The 19,642-nt window shown below is 51.8% G+C and overlaps 1 protein-coding gene across 1 annotated transcript; it reads left to right on the plus strand.

Annotated features, from left to right (window-relative positions):
• Positions 1-712: 712 nt before the first annotated feature.
• On the plus strand, positions 713-18,458 carry LOC311345318 (histone-lysine N-methyltransferase, H3 lysine-36 specific-like). The gene is given in 24 exon segments (XM_084469677.1): positions 713-1,128; positions 1,709-2,643; positions 2,998-3,139; positions 3,283-3,455; positions 3,769-5,974; positions 6,090-6,199; positions 7,283-7,538; positions 8,124-8,221; positions 8,334-8,393; positions 8,782-8,997; positions 9,343-9,435; positions 10,003-10,126; positions 10,601-10,801; positions 11,185-11,364; positions 11,757-11,913; positions 12,468-12,673; positions 13,015-13,127; positions 13,265-13,534; positions 14,144-14,160; positions 14,162-14,252; positions 15,439-15,580; positions 15,856-15,962; positions 16,297-16,501; positions 17,836-18,458. Coding segments are annotated over 23 exon segments (6,564 nt in total). The 5' UTR covers positions 713-1,128; positions 1,709-1,725; the 3' UTR covers positions 18,315-18,458.
• Positions 18,459-19,642: the final 1,184 nt, after the last annotated feature.

Here is a 19,642-nt window from a genome sequence, read left to right on the forward strand (position 1 = left end):
AAAGGTATACTATTTATACCACCACGTCTAACCCGTAGGCCTGTATTGAACGACGGGTTATGAACATATACCCGTGAAGAGCGATGTTGTCTCTAAAGGTTTACAATAAGGACTTGACGGGCTTTGTGTGACGCCGGGGAGAGGAGACCGAGGCCACTGCGGCAGCACGGCCACGGCTATTGTTCAGACGCGCACTGACGCCGACTCCCGGGGCCAGACACTGGGGGTTTCCTATCCAAACTGCGGGGTAAACACTGGGAGTACATAAGTTGGTTCAATCCAACGTATACGCAGTGCACGCACATCGTGTGTTTTCGGAGCAGAAGTCGCTTCACGGCCCCCACTGGTGGCACCGACATGTTGTGTCTGCAGCGCCTAGCGGCCTGCTTCCTGAGCGCAGAGAATCAGGACTCAGAGGCAACATGGCGCACGAAGTTTTAACCACAGGGACTCTGCTCAATGTGCATTGCCTTCCCCATAGCGGTCTGGCGTCCATGTAATAGACACACATAGGCTTCTTCCAGTGGCGTTAAACAAGAAACATCAACAGCAGCACTACATGTTCATTATTATCATTCAAAATGTAGAGATATTTTGTGGCTATAAATAGATGCGTTGGATAGAGAACATAAACGCATTGCACGGATATCCGATTTTGTGATTGCACCTGGGTGTGTGAGGGAGACGGTGAGGAGAGTGAGACAGGCCCTGTGCAGCGGGGGGTTGGGTGGCGGTGCCGATTGGTCGCTGCTCACCAACACAGGCAGTCTGGGCTTGTTTTATCATTACCGGGGGGGCACTCCGACAGCAGGCTCAAATCATGGTGTTAAAATTATATATATATAGATGATTGAGGATTGATAGTGCCACGCCGGTTTTCCTCGCACTTGATGTGCTCGCAAATATAAATGATCTAGTGCTTATTTTTTGCATTTAAAGTGACAGTTTTCATCAGGGCCGCCGCTGATGAGGCTGTGATGAAGGGGAGAGAATGAGAGCTGCGCTCTGGCCTAGCGCTGCTGCAGCTGGGAGTGTGCAGATCTGCCTCCACAAACCGAGGAAAATAGCCGCTTTACGCGCAACAACGACAGATCCGCTGTCGGTTTCACGGTGACCGACGTCCAAATGGTGAGTTTTCGTGATCTTTCCCAACGTCGACGCGTTTTTTAACTTGTTTCGATGAGTTCTTGTCCCAAGTTACCAATAGCTATGTGGCTGTAGCCTGTTTGTGTAGTAGGTCTGTGGGAGACCCTTTCTCTGATGGCACAGTGTCACCACCTTTGCCGTAGCGTGTGCGTTCCTACGAATATACGAATCGGCGATCGCTTGGTTCTTGGCATTATTATGATCGGTGAATGCTACCCGGACTGGTTTGGTTTAATAGTCATTGTCTGAAAGCAGCATGTCAGGAGTAGTATCCTCTGTTTTGGCGACCGACGGCCTTTTGGAATGGAGGCCAGCCATGTCGGGTTATCGGTGAGCATGCAGCCCTACATGCCACCTATTCTCCTTGGAAGGCGTCCGTCGCTTTTTATTGGGATTGTCGAAGTATTTTGCCTAAAAGGTTAAAGTCTTCACGGGTCGGTGATTCCCTTTCAATACCGGTCAGTGCATGAGGCCATAATAAGAACTTGGAGGTTGCGTCTTGTTGTCCTACTTTGAGTGTAAATATTGGTTCACCTAACATGAACCCTTTGTTTTTTGTCAGGAAAGAGCCATGACAACATGAATCAGTCTTACAGACGGGCTGTTAGGGGAGGCTCCGTGTTCGACTCGGGTCAGCCAGAGCTAAGGCCCCCCAATGGCCTCACCACTACTTCCTATGGAAACCAATGTGGCAGTCGAAGGCGCAGGTCAGGCCAACCGCCAGCCGTGCAACTGCCATCCTCAAGCATCAAACCAGCACCTGTCCCGGGCTACAGCCCCCCGGACCGGTCCCATTGTTTCAGCAGCCCGCTGCGGAGCCTGCAGGACCTCAACAGTCTGGTGACCAGGGGGTCCGACCTGGGCGGGCCCCCCATGGACGTCCGCGCCAGGACTCACCGGCACTCACCGAGCCCCATCAGCAACGAGGAGGAGGAGGAGGAGGAGGAGGAGGACGACGACGACGATGAGTTTGAGGCGCCGTCCGTCCGTCTTCCGCCGTCGCCGGGCGGCGTCCAGACGGACGCCTTCGGGGCGATCCCGGAGCTGGACAAGAACGGGTTCTCCCCCCACAGCCCCGACAGCCTGGACCTCTGCCCCCCGCCCCCCAACGGCTACCTCGACTTTGACTCCATGCTGTTTGACGGCAGGGACCTCAAGGTGGAGGAGCGCGGCGGGGGCGGCGGCGGCGGTAAGAAGGAGGACCTCGCCTCCTTTCACTTCTCGCCCAGACCGGGTCGCCACCGGGGCCCGGCGGACCGCAAGACGGTCACGTCCGGCTCGGGGGCGGAGAGACGCGGAGAGAGCGTGTACAAACCGGGCGTCCTCAACCTCATGGCCAAGACCATTTCTGAACTCAACCCTACACTAAGCCCCAGCGCACTGCCAGAGGTCAGCGTGGGAGACGAGTGGAGCGGGGGGGAGAACTCTGACAGCGACGCGGAGCTGTCCTTCACCCCCGACCACGGGATGGTCTCGCCGTCCGGGACCAACTCCAACGTGAGTGGCGGGCTCCTTGGTGACTCTTCAGCCTCCCATGAAAAGCGTGCTTATTTTTTATTTTTTTTCCCCCCGCATTGTTTTGCTTTTGTAACCGAATTGCTGGCGTCAGAATAAGAGGTAGCTTTTAATGTGTCTGGACCTCACCCAGATCTTGACCTCGGATAGCAGAGCAACGCGCAGCTTGGATCAATTAATTGCAACTGTTTTGGAAGAAGTAAACAGAGGCAGTAAAATAGTTTTGGTTGTCATTTTTTTTTTTGTTTTGTCTACGATGCAACACAATAATTAGCACAAAGTCCATATCCAAAACATAATTCTATTATGTTCTCGTTTATTTATTATTCTCCGCAGTCAAACAGCCCCAAGAAGAAGCTTCTATCGGCGGTGAAGTATTTGAACGGGGATCTGGTCTGGGCTAAGTTCAACAGACGCCCCTGGTGGCCCTGTCAGATCGCGTCAGACACGCCACAGGGCGTTCACACTAAAATGAAAGGTGAGACGGAGATCCAGTGGCTCCTACTGACTTGTTGCGTGGGCATCTTCAAACTGTGTCCACGATATGGACACTTTAAAGTGCCAAGTCAAGCCTTGTGTTTGTCTTAACGTTTTTCCTTTTGTCTCCCTTTTCGGTTCCAGCACCGAGCCATCGTCCGTGTCGCATGTATTTTTTGGAAACGATCGGGGAGATAGCGGAGCGTGCGTGGGTCCCGGGAAAGGCGATTCTTCCCTTCCAGGGAGGCCACCAGTTCAACGAGCTGCCCGTGCTTCGACGAAGAGGGAAGCAGAAGGAAAAAGACTACAAGTACACGGTAAATATACGCCCGTTAGGATGCCCCGCAGACTTGGTGTAGTTGTCCGATTGCAGGCTCAAACGTTATTCCATATTGGATAGTTCAGAATTGTCCAGTGTTGTATTTTTTGACACATCAAGGGTAAATTGTACCTTTTATTATAATTCAAAGAAATTGCGTCCCCTTCTGTTAAATTAAAGTTATAGATCAGATCAGTGGTTTAACTGGGCTGTATTGGTTGATACTTATAAGTTAATTATGTGAAGTGGTGGAAGTGTAACGGCGGTATCACTGCAGCAGCCTCATGACACGTTTGTCGTCCTCACCCCAGATCCCCAAGAGTTTACTGACGGCCTGGAAGGTCAGCGTGTCCGAGGCGGAGCGCTTACTTCCCGGTCTGCAGACGGGCGCGGACGACGTGCTGGACGTGGCCCTCAACGGGGAAGAGGACCGCGTCCCCACCCCGGCTCAGGGTCCGGACCTGACCGAGAGCCCCCCGGCTGAGGCTCACCGTCCGCCGTCCCCGGACGACCCCGTCGGACCCGCGTCGTCGCCCGGCACGACTCCCAACGGCACGGAGCGCCCCCCGTCCACTGTAAACCCCCCCGTCAGCGCTACTGTAAACTCCACTGTAAACCCAACTGTAAACTCTACCGCAAACCAAGGCTTCCAAAAGAAAGCCTGTCGGAAGAAGAAGAAATGCCTGTCGGACATATTCGGCCACATAGTGGGCGGGTTGAAGGACTCGCCCACTGTGCTGGACATGGTCAGCCCGCTGCCCAGAGCCCCGGACCCCATCAGGGAGTCCAAGGACTCCCCCTACGCCGACCTGGACTCTATCCCCGTGCTGAGTCGTCCCAAGTGGACAGAAGGGTTCCCCGCGCCGGAGACCGAGAGCGGCTCAAAAAAAGTGGTCAAACAAGAACAGGGTTCAACGCAAGGGAGGGACCGGGGTGCCGAGGAGCGTACGAGCGCGGCGCCGGAGACGGCCGTGGACACCGCCAAGTCCACCGGAACCGTCGCGAACAAATCGGTCTGCCACGAAAAACGGTTAAGTAATAATATAAAGTCCAAGGCGGATGTGGACAGCTGTAAAGACTTAAAAGAGGGTCCTCTGGACGAGCACTCTCTGCACCTGCCTGCCAGCAGTCGGCTGATGACCCGGGCGCTGAAGGCCGAGGAGGAGACGGAGCTGAAAGACGCCCCGGCGACCAACCAGACCCCGAAGAAGATCAGGAACAACAATAACAACAAGGGGGGCGACAAACCCGACGCCGACCGAGACGACGACGAGCAGAGTGAAGGCGACGGCGAGGCGGGCGCCGCGTCGTCCCCTCCGAAGGACTCCTCCGACCCGGTGTCGTCTTCCACCGCGGGCCACGGCTCCCCCCGACGCCGCGCCAGGAAGCCCGACAAGAAGCGCGTCTGCAACGGCTCCGCGCTGCCCGGGTCCCCGCGCCGGGGGTCCGGAGCGCCCGCCCCCGTGGCCCCGGCCAGGATCAAGACGGAGAACGTGGTGTCGGACCTGTCGGCCTGCTCCTCCCCGCCGTCGTCGCTGTCCCCCATGGACGCCTTCCAGGAAGGCAAGGAGCTGACCTTCAAGTCGCTGGTGAAGGAGGAGGAGGAGGGGGGGGAGGAGGGGGAGGGGAGCGAGGACGGCGGCGGCGATCTGAGCGCCTTCCAGCCGGACTCCAACTACAAGTTCAGCACCTTCCTCATGCTGCTGAAGGACCTCCACGACACCCGGGAGCTGGAGGGCAAGCCGCTGGTCGTGCCCCCGCCGCCCGTCCTCATCAAGGAGGAGCCCCTGGTCATCCCCACCTCCCCGGGGGGCCCCGACCCACTACTGAAAGGCTTCGGCGGCGGCGGCGGCGCCGGCGCCCTCCACCCGGGGAGCCGCAGCTCAGGGATCAAGGTGGAGAACGGCTGGCCGGGGAAGCCCTCAGAACGCCCGCAGAACGCCGCGACGGGGGCGGGGGCGGGGGCGGCGGCGGGCAAGCCCAAGAAGAAGACCAAGGCCATCATGAAAAACGACACCTACAAATGTGAAGGGCTGCCGCTCCTCTCGCAGGCGGCGGGCGGCGGCGGCGGCGGCGGCGGCGACCGGCAGCGCAGGAAGCAGCGGCTCCCGGCCAAGCTCAAGGTCAGCATCCCGGGTCTGTCCCCGGACCTGGCGGACATGGCCTACGGCCGGGAGTTCGTCAGCGGGCACGCCGACCTGGCGGAGCCCGGTCCGCGGGCCTCGCCGCCGGCCGCCGACCCCCCCGCCCTCGGCTACTTTGACAAGAGCTGTGAATCCAAAGTGGCGCCCAAGAAGCGCTGGCAGCTGGCGGAGGGGTTCGCCGAGCGGGCGTCTGGGGACGGCCCCGCGGGGGGCGGGGCGCCGCCGCGGCGGCCGCCGCCCGGTGGCGAGGGGGTGAACGGCGGGTCCTGCACGGACACGGGCGCGTTCAGCCCCGACCACCCGGGGTCTCCCCAGGTCTCCTTGGGGGACGGGAACCTGTCGGAGGACTGCTCCAACGTCTCGGATTCCAGCGGTAAGGAAGACCGCAAGACCGCCGTGTTGATTACCAGCATCGTTGTTGTTGTTGTTGTTGTTGTTGTTGTTGATGAGTGAACAAACAGCTGAATGTGTGTTTGCGTCCCCTTCAGACAAGCGGCTACGCAGACCCAGTAAGAGGCTGCTGGAGGCCAGCGACGAGCATGAGGCAATAACATCCCCAAAGAAGAAATCAAAGAGAACCGCTGAACCCTCCAAAATGGTAACATTAATAACTGATACAGAGATATCATGTTGGCTATGGCAACATGGTGAGCACTAGTAACAAAAAAAAGGGAATGGATGAAATAGAGCTCTCTTTGGCGATGAGTCTATAACCCAATAACATCAAGTTTTTAGAAGTTATTATGGATTTGTTTACGTGTACGTGTAGGTGCATTTTGATACAATGGCTTACAATATCAAAATGTTTTTTTGGTGTAAACTTTACAAATGCAGGTAAAGGTTATAATAGAGACTGCCATGATATGCTTGATATGCTTTTTCTTTACCTACTACTGTGTATGCTCTATACTTCATCTATATAACGTCCAGTGTATCATTATAATTCGGACTCTGAGGCATCAATGTCATATATAGATACATACATATAGATACATACATATATAGATACATACATATAGATACATACATATATAGATACATACATATATAGATACATACATATACATACATACATATATACATACATACATACATATATAGATACATACATACATAGATACATAGATACATACATATATAGATACATACATATATAGTTACATACATATATAGATACATACATACATACATATATAGATACATACATATAGATACATACATATATAGTTACATACATATATAGATACATACATATATAGTTACATACATATATAGATACATACATATATAGATACATACATATATAGATACATACATATATAGATACACATACATATAGATACATACATATATAGTTACATACATTTATAGTTACATACATATATAGTTACATACATATATAGTTACATACATATATAGATACATACATACATATATAGATACATACATATATAGTTACATACATATATAGATACATACATATATAGTTACATACATATATAGATACATACATATATAGATACATACATATATAGATACATACATATATAGATACACATACATATAGATACATACATATATAGTTACATACATTTATAGTTACATACATATATAGTTACATACATATATAGTTACATACATATATCATACCCTCGTGTACGTGTGCCTCTTCGTCCTCCAGACCAGCGACGCAGACGGTAGCCCAGAGACCCCCTCTCCGGCGGCAGAACCCCCATGCCCCCGAACTCCGACCTCATCCTCCACCGTCGCGGCTCCCCCCGGGCCGGGCAGGGGCCGCGGGGCCCGGGGCCATCCTGAGGAGGAGGAGGAGGAGGAGGAGGAGGAGGACTCCGCCCCCGGGCCGCCCTCGTCGCCCTGTGACTCCTCCCCCTCCTCGTGTGAGACGGCCGAGGGCCCAGATCTACCTCCAGACCCATGTGAGTGGCCCCCCCCCCCCCCCCCCCCTAGCGCTCCTCACCTTGTTGATCAGCCTCACTAGAACCAGTGACGGCAGGCTGTGAGTGCCCCCCCCCCCCCCCCCCCTAGCGCCCCTCACCTCGTTGATCAGCCTCACTAGAACCGGTGACGGCAGGGTGATACTTTACGTTACTGTCTCTGGCTGTTTTGAATACCGGGTATGACTTCATATCCGTTCTGTTCTTTCTGGTGTATTGATTTTCAAACGCGGTGCGGTTCCTATCCCATGTGGTTACTATTCCCTACCTCACTGTACCGACGGCAACATATCGTTTCTCCTTCTTCACGTAAATGTACTTACTGTAAGTCGCATTGGATCAAAGTCTTCTAAATGCCGTAAATATTAAAAATGGCCTACAGCAGCCCTAGAGCTCTTTAAAGGGGGAAGCCCTTTCTGCCTCCCTGCTAAAGTGTTATTTGTTTTTCTCTCTGTCTCCCAGAGTGTAATTGTGATGTTAAGCTACGTTAATCAACCTGATGTGACTTGTTACTGGAGAACGTACAAGTATTTCCTCTGTCGTTAAAGTTTTTTCTTTTTTTCAAAGCGTCAGTTTCCCAAGAGAGGAAAAGGCCAAGGAAACTCTCCCACCGGATCCTGGAATGCACCATAGAAGAAGTGTCTCTCGCTCCCGCCAACAAGAAGGTAGAAAGGGGGCATTTCATCAAAAATGTAAGAATGTGTCTGTTTGTTTTACGGGGACCCTGCAGCGTAACGCGACTCATCCTCGTGTGTGTGTTTCTCTTCTGCCTTCAAGGAGGCCAAGAGACTCTGTGGGATTACCTCAGAGGCCAAGACGACCGGCGCGGAGCCTCAGGTACAACGCAACCAACACCGACTGAAACCGCGCGGCCGCAACGACAGCGTTACGACGTCCTCTGTTCTCGCGCTAGCCCGTAGCCAGCTACGGGGTCACCGACGTCGTTCATTTTTGTAGAGCTTAAAAAATATATTGTAACGTAAATACAAACGGTATACAAAATCTGTTCGGTTGAGTACACCTCCGAGATGAGATGAGTAAACGCTTAATTCAGTTGAGACTTGTTACTTTGTGTGGGACGTTTGTTGCTGCGTGTGCGAGCTGAGCACTCCCTCCCTAACCCCCCCCCCCCCCCGGGGGGGGTTCAGTTTGCGGGGGTTCAGTTTTGTTAGGGGGTAACGAGGTCATCTGTTCTCTCACCTAACGGACGCGTCGCACCGTGCAGGACGACCCCATGAAGAAAGAGCCGGTCATCCAAAGCATAGCGGCCCCCTCCAGCACCGCTGCCCGCTCCCCTGAACCCAGGGGTCCGCCGGGGGTCTTCCTACCGGCCGAGCCCTCCCCCCCGACCGGCTCCAGGACCCCCAAGATGGAGGGGGAGGGCTGCGGCCCGGAGGAGGGGCCAACCCTGGCCAATGGGATGCTTGCTGCCAAACCCCAGGTCAGCATGCTTCTGTGGATGTGCTGGTCCTCACGGTCAAATAATATCTGTAACGGCCCATTCATCTCTATCCCTTTATTTAGGTCTCTATCTCTCTGTTGAGGTCTATCTCCATCGCTCTATCTAGGTTTATCTCTATTTCTATCTCTTGTTCATATCTAGCAGCACTCAAAAGCAGTTGCTTTGCTTATCTTATGAATTTGTATTTATTCAAATGATTCATGCACGTTTTGGGTTATATCTCCATTGCATGCACTTGAATGCACTTGATGTCAGTCGCTTTGGACAAAAAGCGTCGGTTGAATAAAACCAGGTGTCACCCTCTCTCCTGCCTCCTCCGTCCAGGCGGTGAGTCCCGGTGTGACCCACAGCGTCCACGCCCATGTGGACGTCAGAGGGAGAACGGGAGCCACGACCCTGAAGGAGAATGTGTGTCAGGTGAGGCCATGCATTGATGAGCCTGAGAGACTCAGTCTCACCCTCCGTTCATAAACACATCGACAAATGACCGCCCCTTGCCCTTTTTTTTTTTTTGATAAATTTTTTGTTATTTTGTATAATTATACACAACAAACAAACAGAAATACATTTAAGACAACAACAACAACAACAACAACAGCAACATACAACATTCAACCACAATCATTCACCCCACCCCTAGGTCTTGCTCCCCCCCCCGCCCACTCCCAAAAAGAAAGACCTTCCGCTCTGTGACAGCTCAAACTAAGTTGGTTAAATGGATAAAGCAAGTTATGCTGGACGTTAAAATGGAAGACAGGGAGTAAACAGGGAGGGGAGATTAGGCCATGGCTGCTATCCCTACATACTGTCGATAAATAAATAAATAAATAAATAAATGACCACCCCTTTCACGTGTGTGTGTGTGTGTGTGTGTGTGTGTGTGTGTGTGTGTGTGTGTGTGTGTGTGTGTGTGTGTGTGTGTGTGTGTGTGTGTGTGTGTGTGTGTGTGTGTGTGTGTGTGTGTGTGTGTGTGTGTGTGCACAGATGTGTGAGCGGGCTGGGGAGCTGGTGCTGTGTGAAGGCCAGTGCTACGGAGCCTTCCATCCGCAGTGTCTGGGCTTGGCCGTCGCTCCCAGGAGGAAGTTCATGTGTCGTGAATGCAGCTCAGGTGGGTGGACTCCCATTGTTTTAGGTGTTCAGTTCTTATTCACGAGCAACCTGGTGACGGTGTCCAGTTTCAGAACGGCCTGCAGTCATAAGACTCACTTCCTAATGTCTTGGGTTTCATTCTTGTTGCATCAGCGAGGGCATGTGTGTAAAAAAGCTGCAGGATGAGCTCACTAGATATCATGTCCAACAGTGGACGTCTGAAAGCAAGCACCAGCTTGCCCCCTTCCCTCAAAGCGTTAGCAAACAGTCATAGTTAAACACTCAAACTGTAAGTAGCATTGCAAGGCGCAATGTTTGCGCCTCCCGGAATGAGCGTTGTGTAAGATTACATGCCCTTTTTTTTTTGTTGTAAATATTGGTTTCTATTTTCGATGCCACTTATCTCTGACAAAACTCTGACGCAAATTAATAACCGGATTCATGAAAAACAACTCAGTAAATAAACGAAAATGTACTCCTGACTCCCTCTCAGGTGAGCACACGTGTCACGTGTGTAAGAAGCCGGGCAGCGGAGTGAAGCGCTGCGTGATTCCCATGTGTGGGAAGTTTTACCACACGGACTGCGTGATGGCCTCCTCCGCCAGCCAGCCCCAGAACAAAGGCTTCCGCTGCTCTCTGCACGTCTGCCTGGCCTGCCACATCGCCAACCCCCTCAGCATCTCCAGCTCCAAAGGTAGACTGCTGATGCCGTATAAATATATACATACATGTATAGAATTATATAATAAAATAGGCTGGTGACAAAATGTAATCCCAGTGTTTCCAGGAATGTAATTGAAGCTCATACAGTTTGAAACATGAATGTGTCAATTAACCGTAGTGTCAGACATGACACGTGCTCATTTGTCTCCATAGTGATAATTATATTAAAAGCATCAATTATTTTACTTCTTAATCAACAACACACCGACACCGAGATCACATTCACCTCGTTTTAAAAATAAATGGTATTGGTGTTTGGTGTTGGATTCTCCTCCTGGCTGATCTGTCTCTCCTCCTGGCTGATCTGTCTCTCCTCCTGGCTGATGTCTGTCTCTCCCCCGTGGGACGCTGCAGGTCGCCTGGCCCGCTGCGTGCGCTGCCCCGTGGCCTACCACGCCAACGACAACTGCATGCCCGCCGGCAGCCTGGTGCTGGCCAACAACAGCTTCCTCTGTCCCAACCACTTCACGCCGCGCAAGGGCTGCAAGAACCACGAACACATCAACGTCAGCTGGTGCTTCGTCTGCTCCGAAGGTCAGCATGGGGCCGGTGGACAGGGATCGCCTCCTCTCTATAGGGGAGGAAAGTGTACTAATGTCAACTCATCCACACAATGGGGATGACTGTGGGATGTGGAGGAGTGGGGGGGCGGGGATAGTGCAGTAGTTTGTAGTATGTTGTTTAGTGTTGGACGGCCCTGAAGGTCCGGGGTTCGAACCTCAATAGCCACTATCTGTATTCTGTGCCCTTGAGCAGGATGCACGTCTAACCCCATACCTACTTCATGACGTGGAGTGTGTCAAAGGTTCAATAAAAAAAAATCAAGGTCCCTTAGGCTAAATGCTGATGACTCAATGGTAGCAGACGTGTGATTCTCCTGTGTGTGTGTGTGTGTGTGTGTGACGCTCCACTGGGTTTCTCTTCAGGGGGAAGTCTTTTGTGCTGTGAATCCTGTCCGGCGGCGTTCCACCAGGAGTGTCTGAACATCGAGATGCCTCAGGGCAGCTGGTTCTGCAACGACTGCAAGGCCGGGAAGAAGCCGCGCATCAAGGACATCCTGTGGGTGAAGTGGGCTCGCTACAGGTAACGGCGCCGTTCATCTCCCCACATCCCAGTGAAGGGAACAGCGTGGGCTGCATGTTTTGCTTACGTTTGAATGTGGAGTGTGGTGCCACGTAAATCAAAAAAATTGGTCCAGGGCATTGGAGGAATGTCGTTTGGTCGTTCAAGATACTTTGGATCCTGCTTTATTGCTACTTTCTGGGCGAATGTCTTGTACAGTACATCTTATCTTGATTGACGTGATGAACAGAGCTAATACGCTTTGTGTAAATCTGTCTGTGTGGCCGAGCTGCATGTTAACCCCACCAGTGTGTGTGTGAGAGGATGTTTACATCATCACACACGATGGTTCGTTCAACTCTAGAGGGTAGTGAGTCGACTTTGATGTGAAACCTAAATTAACGCTTTCAATTTGGCCTGTGGCTAGGACTTTGGACTTGGAAGATTGGCTAATATGGTGAACATTAAAACGTGCGTTTCACTGGGTCTTTAATGGTTCCCCCCCCCCCCCCCCCCCGCTGTGCGTTGTACTGGGTCTTTAATGGTTCCCCCGCCCCCGCTGTGCGTTGCATCAGATGGTGGCCAGCGGAGGTCTGCCTGGCCAAAGACGTCCCGGAGAACATCCTGAGGATGAAGCACGAGGTGGGAGAGTTCCCCGTCCAGTTCTTCGGCTCCAAGGACTTTGTGTGGACCTACCAGGCCAGGGTCTTCCCCTACATGGAGGGGGACACGCACAACATCGAGAAGATGGGCAAGGGCGCCGACGCCATCTACAAGAAAGGTATGAAGGGTTGTTCATGTGATGCTTGGGTCGTAAAGGTAAAGAATAGTACATAGCATTGTTTATCATCTTATCCTAGCTATTTCTGTTGTATACGGGGAATGGGTTAACCTAACAATTGTTAGTGCTTGGCATTATGAACGTCCTTACTGTACCGACGGCGATATGTTGTTGTTTCTTTCTTCTGAAAAAATGTACTGTATTGCAAGTTGCTTTTGGATAAACGAGTCTGTTCAATTTATGAATAAAAGTGTACGTTGGTGTAGATGGAAGTAACGGAGTAGGAAGAGCAGCAGGTCGGAAGGGTTTCTTCTCTTGAACTGTCTCTGTCCTCTCGTCAGCCCTGACGGTGGCAGCGGAGCGCTTCAGGGAGCTGACGGCGGAGAAGGAGATGAGACAGCTGCAGGAGGACAGGAAAAACGACAAGAAGCCCCCGCCCTACAGACACATCAAGGTACCGCGTCCAGAAACACTCACTGGCACGGCCCCTCCCCTTCAGAAGACCCAACGCTTCGAATGAAGCTGAACCCAATCCACCGGTTATTAGACTTTTTTTATTTTTGTTTTTTTCAATTCTTTCCTTCTCATCAGGTTAACCGACCGATCGGCAAGGTCCAGATCATCACGGCGGACCTGTCGGAGATCCCGCGCTGCAACTGCAAGGTGTCGGACGAGAACCCGTGCGGCGTGGACTCGGAGTGCATCAACCGCATGCTGATGTACGAGTGCCACCCCCAGGTGTGCGTGGCTGGCGAGCGCTGCCAGAACCAGGCCTACACCAAGCGCCAGTACTCCCCCGTGGAGATCTTCAGGACGCTGGCCCGGGGCTGGGGCCTGCGCGCCATCTTCGACATCAAGAAGGTAAGGAAGGAGTCCAGACGACGTGGATTCACTTTTTTTTTTTTTTTGCTTGAAATTAGATGTTAACTTTCTACAAAGTCCCAAGTTCCCGATGCTTATAACCTTTTTTGTTTTGAATTTGCCCTGTTGTGTTATTCTTTTTTAACTTGGTTAAAACCTCCTTTTTCATATGATGGGTCTTGATTCTTAGAGCCTATGTCTTTATTATTCTCTACACCCACTATTGAACTTCAAATATTGTTCCACTATTTTTCTTTTATCTGTATTTAATAGGGGGTGACCTTGAATCTTCGGCGATTCAAATCTTCAATAGAAAGACTTTTTAGTCGTCGAATCTTATTACCGGTGCTAAATATGTGAACCCACAGCGTTGCTTGGCTTCTAGAAGCAATAGCTCATGTTATACAATGTTTAAATTGTGGGTAGAGGCGGTCAGTCATGGAGTGGTGCCGCTGTGCCTAGCCTACAGGGGGAAACCCTGATAAGCCAATTCATTTATTCATTTATGCTCAGGTGTTGATTCGACAATGGGCCCGGCCTGATGAAGCAGAATCTCGGTGGAGGACGTCCCTGGTATTGAATCTGTTCTCCCTCCTCCTCTGTTCCCAGGGAGCCTTTGTGAACGAGTAAGGTGATCGACGAGGAGGAGTGTCGAGCCAGGATCCGACACGCGCAGGAGAACGACATCTGTAACTTTTACATGCTTACACTGGACAAGGTGAGATCCTTTTTTTCTTTTTTTTCTTTTTTTTTGTTATTTCTTCTTCAGGAAAAGCTTATTCAAACTCACCAGTGTTGACGTTAGACAGACTAGGCTATATACTGTTCAGGGAAAGCATATTTAATTATGTATACTTTAGTTGAAGTTTGAAATCGCTGTGTTCCGTTGTTATGGCAACACAATCATACCTTTTAGGGTATTCCCAGCAGTGGACCTTTGCTGGTAATTACACTTACCAGCCAAAATAAATGTTTACATTTATTAAAACCATATTGTTGGCATGAGCTGCGATTCCCCCACCAGCTTCTAGCGTGCGTTTGTATTTCCCCCCCCTGCTAAAACGCTCGGCAATTAAATATGTATTAGTAGACGTGTTGGTTGCTTACTAAGGTTTCCTGTTGCAGGCTTGGTATGCGTTAGAAATGTTTCAGTACCATTTTCCTCCTTCATGATACCAATTCCGATTTCTGAACTTGAGTATCGGACGATACAGAGAATATACCGATACACCATCTAGCATTCAAGATTCAATACTTTAATTGCCATACAACAGAAGTTGTTAGGAATTTGCTGCAGTGTGCTCTACAATACAACAGACAAGACAAACACCACACAAAAATAGGAAGCCAAAGACATAAACATAGACATAAGACATAGTACATACATGATTCATTCATTCATTCATGGCTCGTCCCTACATGGGCAAGAGTCTAAAAGTGGCAAGTGACTTTAGTGGAAGTCCAAATGTTTAAATGTGGGTAGACCGCCTCTACCCACATTTAAACATTGTATAACATGAGCTTTTGCTTCTAGAAGCCAAGCAACGCTGTGGGTTCACATATTTAGCACCGGTAATAAGATTCAACGACTAAAAAGTCTTTCTATTGAAGATTCGAATCGCCGAAGATTCAAGGTCACCCCCTATTAAATACAGATAAAAGAAAAATAGTGGAACAATATTTGAAGTTCAATAGTGGGTGTAGAGAATAATAAAGACATAGGCTCTAAGAATCAAGACCCATCATATGAAAAAGGAGGTTTTAACCAAGTTAAAAAAGAATAACACAACAAGGCAAATTCAAAACAAAAAGGTTATAAGCATCGGGAACTTGGGTATTATCGGTATCAGAACAGCTCTAGCGTGCACTGTGGGTCTGAACGTGTTCTCCCCGCCCCCCCGTAGGACCGGATCATCGACGCGGGGCCCAAGGGGAACCAGGCCCGCTTCATGAACCACTGCTGCCAGCCCAACTGTGAGACGCAGAAGTGGACGGTGAACGGGGACACCAGAGTGGGGCTGTTCGCCATCCAGGACATCCCCAAAGGTCAGGGGGGTCGTCGTCGTGTGTGTGTGTGTGGAGATACACTTTATATTATAAGGCACGATAAAAAAAGATGCTCTGAACATCAGGGGTGTGTGTGTGTGTGTGTGTGTGTGTGTGTGTGTGTGTGTGTGTGTGTGTGTGTGTGTGTGTGTGTGTGTGTGTGTGTGTGTGTGTGTGTGTGTGTGTGTGTGTGAGAACATGAAGGTCCGTTGTCTGGAAGGACATCATCATGCCGTGTGGCGCTTTACTCACGGTACGCACCGCCCCTCAAACAGGCGTGGAGCTGACCTTCAACTACAACCTGGAGTGTCTGGGCAACGGGAAGACGGTCTGCAAGTGTGGGGCCCCCAACTGCAGCGGGTTCCTGGGGGTCCGACCCAAGGTACAGGGCCTCGGCTCGGCTTACACCGATTTAGAATTGTTAACGTTGAAGCTATAGTTATACAGTCATACATCGAGGTTGGACACGCCCACTAGTGATGTCACTAGGGGGCACAGAGACAGGCAGCTTCACGGCTTGTGATGGATAGTCCCACTAACACCTGGTGGCATGATGTCACCCCTTTAACGGCAAAAAAATCACCAATCACTGCTCCTCTACAGACGGCCCGAGTCACCCCGTTTGTTAACATGCATGCCTTTTTTTGTTCCACAAAATAAATCATTCCCCCCCGGCCCAGATCTCCTAGAACGTTGTGTCCCTGTTCCCCCTGCAGAACCAGCCGTCGGCGGAGAAGCTCAAGCTGCGGGAGGGCAGGAAGAAGCTCCCCATGAAGAAGAAGAGCAAGCCGGAGCTCACCAAGGAGCGGGAGGACGAGTGCTTCAGCTGCGGCGACGCCGGTCAGATCGTGTCCTGCAAGAAGCCCGGCTGTCCCAAGGTGTACCACGCCGACTGCCTCAACCTGGCCAAGAGGCCCGCAGGCAAGTGGCGTGCGTGTGCGTGTGTGTGCGTGTGCGAGTGTGAGTGTGAGTGTGACGCCTCGTACCCGCTGTACACTGTCCGTCGACGGATCTCATTGACTTTACGTGGGGACGCTCCCGAAATGCATTGTGGGTCCCGTCCGTCAAATCGGTCTCCGTCTCTTTGCGTCCAAAAGTTGAGAAAAGTTTAACTTTTCAGGCAGCGACGGATCCGTTGGCCAATCAGATCGCGTTATACGCAGATCGTGTTTTACCCCATGCGTCGGACACGCCCACTCTCTTCCGTCGACGGACGTGTACAGTGGGTACGAGGCGTGAGTGTGTTTGTGGTTATGTCTCCTTGACGGCCGTGGCTGCAGCACTTCCAGCCAACCTAGAACGAGTCCTAGAACGAGTCCTAGAACGAGTCCTAGAACGAGTCCTAGAACGAGTCCTAGAACGAGTCCCGGTCCGCTGCGGTGTCTTCCTCCGCTGAACACGGCCTCCTGCTAGACCCTGTCTGAACACGCGCCCGTCAGGCCCTTCAGAGTCATGAGGGCTTCTTAATCGACGTCGTGTTTTTGTGTCCTCCGCAATGGGCTTATATCGTGAAAGCTTCGCAATTCATTTATGAAAAGTAAATAAATTGTAAAAACATGAGTTAATCATATTTTTGTACAGTTGTCTAAATTGCAAACTCAGCAAGTGCATTATAATTCATATGCTTAAATTATTATTCTGTGCCACAGAATAAGAAATTCATTGATAATCTGTTGACTCTATCATAATTTTTTGTCGTTGTTCAGCCCTATGATGAGTGTGTTATGATCTAGTGCAGTGACGCGTTGACGTGTTGTGTGGCGGTTGTGGTCCTGTCTAACGTGTTGTGTGGCGGTTGTGGTCCTGTCTAACGTCTGGTGTGGCGGTTGTGGTCCTGTCTAACGTGCTGTGGTCCTGTCTGAGGTGTTGTGTGGCGGTTGTGGTCCTGTCTGACGTGTTGTGGTCCTGTCTGACGTGTTGTGTTGTGTTGTGGTCCTGTCTGACGTGTTGTGTGGCGGTTGTGGTCCTGTCTGACGTGTTGTGTTGTGTTGTGGTCCTGTCTAACGTGTTGTGTGGCGGTTGTGGTCCTGTCTGACGTGTTGTGTGGCGGTTGTGGTCCTGTCTAACGTGTTGTGTGGCGGTTGTGGTCCTGTCTGACGTGTTGTGTTGTGTTGTGGTCCTGTCTAACGTGTTGTGTGGCGGTTGTGGTCCTGTCTGACGTGTTGTGTGGCGGTTGTGGTCCTGTCTAACGTGTTGTGTGGCGGTTGTGGTCCTGTCTAACGTGTTGTGTGGCGGTCCCGTCCCGTGTCCCTCAGGCCGGTGGGAGTGTCCCTGGCACCAGTGCGACGAGTGCGGCAAGGAGGCGGCCTCCTTCTGCGAGATGTGCCCCAGCTCCTACTGCAAGGAGCACCGCGACGGCATGCTCTTCATCTCCAAGCTGGACGGCAAGCTGTCCTGCAGCGAGCACGACCCCTGCGGCCCGGACCCCCTGGAGCCCGGGGAGATCCGCGAGTACCGCATGCCCCCCCCCTCCTCCGCGGCGCCCTGCAGAGTAGGCCCGTCTCCCTTCCCTCAAGCGGGGGCTCCGCCGGAGCCCGGGTTGGACGCCAACGCCGCCAACGCCAACGCCGCCGCGCCACAACCCATCGCGGTCGCCAGAACGGCGGCCGCCGCCGCCGCCGCCGCCGCCGCCTCGGCCAAGCCCCCCCCCGCCTCCCCGTCTTTATATCAACACCAAGACGGCCACCTCCAGCTTCCGGCCCACCGGCCGGGCCTACGGGTCGGACGGGTCTGAGGGGCCCGTGTCCTCCCCCGAGGGCTCCTCCAAGGGCCCGGGGGAGGTGGAGGACGAAGAGGTGGAGGACGGGGAGGTGGAGGACGGGGAGATGGATGACGACGACGAGGAGGAGGAGGAAGGGGGCGGTGAGGAGGAGGAGGAGGAGGACGACGACGATGATGATGATGATGAGGAAGATGAGGAGGAGGAGGAGGACGACGACGATGACGCGATGGAGATTGTGGAGGACGAGGAGGACAATAATCCACAGTATGGTGGGAAAGAGGAGGAGGAGGGGGAGGAGGATGAGGATGATGAAGATGGGGAGGTGTGCAACTCATGGGGGGATTACGTGGAGGGTGAGGAAGACGACGACGGTGTGGTGGAGGGCGGTGATACGGGCGAATGGGGGAGGGTCGAGGATGAGTGACAGTTCACCAGCCGAATCCGTCCGTCCGCCCGTCCGTCCGTCCATCCATCCATCCACAGATCTCTTCCTTTGACTGAAGTTGACCAAGCATTCCTAAGAAATGACATCGGCTCATCGACGCGCGGTAGACATTTTATTTTGGAGGAGGGACATGGATGGTGGGGGGGGGGGGGGGGGGGGCGGGGGGGGGAAGGGACGACGGCTGAGAGACTTTATCCACTTGGTACCGAAGTTGAATGCAACACTGCCTTCAGGTGGGTATGCTGCGCGGCCCCCCCCCGGCCCCCCCCCCCCCCCCCCACCCCCCCCCGGGGTTGTGGACTAGACTGCGAGGGGGGGGGGGGTACTGGTGCTACCGGCCCGAGGACTGACCCCCATGGGCCCGTTTATACTAACTGTTGATATGCTTATTTGTGTCTGGTGCTGTCATGTTGTTTGTTTTTTTTTGTTTTTGTTTTTTCTCAAAAAAAGTTGTTTACATTTTTTTGTTGCCTTTTTTTTTTATGTTCGGAGTACAAAAAAAAAATGATGAGAAAACCTCAACTTGTCACTTACTGTCACCACATGGCCATCCTATCCTGTAGTTTTTTGACTTGTCTTTTTCAGTACAAGCGTTCGTCAGAATCGTGTTTTTTCATCGTTCAATGTTAAAAACCGAGAGGTTACAACTGCTTGGTGCATACAAGGATGGGCGAGAATAAATCCATTTAAATACAAATTTAATGTAAAATGTTGTTTTTCCAGGAAGAGTCAACAAGCCAGTTAGTTTAAGACAGGTCAGACAGGCCCGTGATTGGTGCAGGTCACAGGGCTTAACGATGACACTATAGCTAATGATGCAGTCATTGTCTTGTTGCTATGGGAACGGTTTCAGAGGGGGGGGATTTTTGAAACGAGAACCTCGATCTCTGTTCAA

The sequence above is a fragment of the Micromesistius poutassou genome (assembly GCF_964030765.1).
Source record: "Micromesistius poutassou genome assembly, chromosome: 6".
Taxonomy (NCBI): domain Eukaryota; kingdom Metazoa; phylum Chordata; class Actinopteri; order Gadiformes; family Gadidae; genus Micromesistius; species Micromesistius poutassou.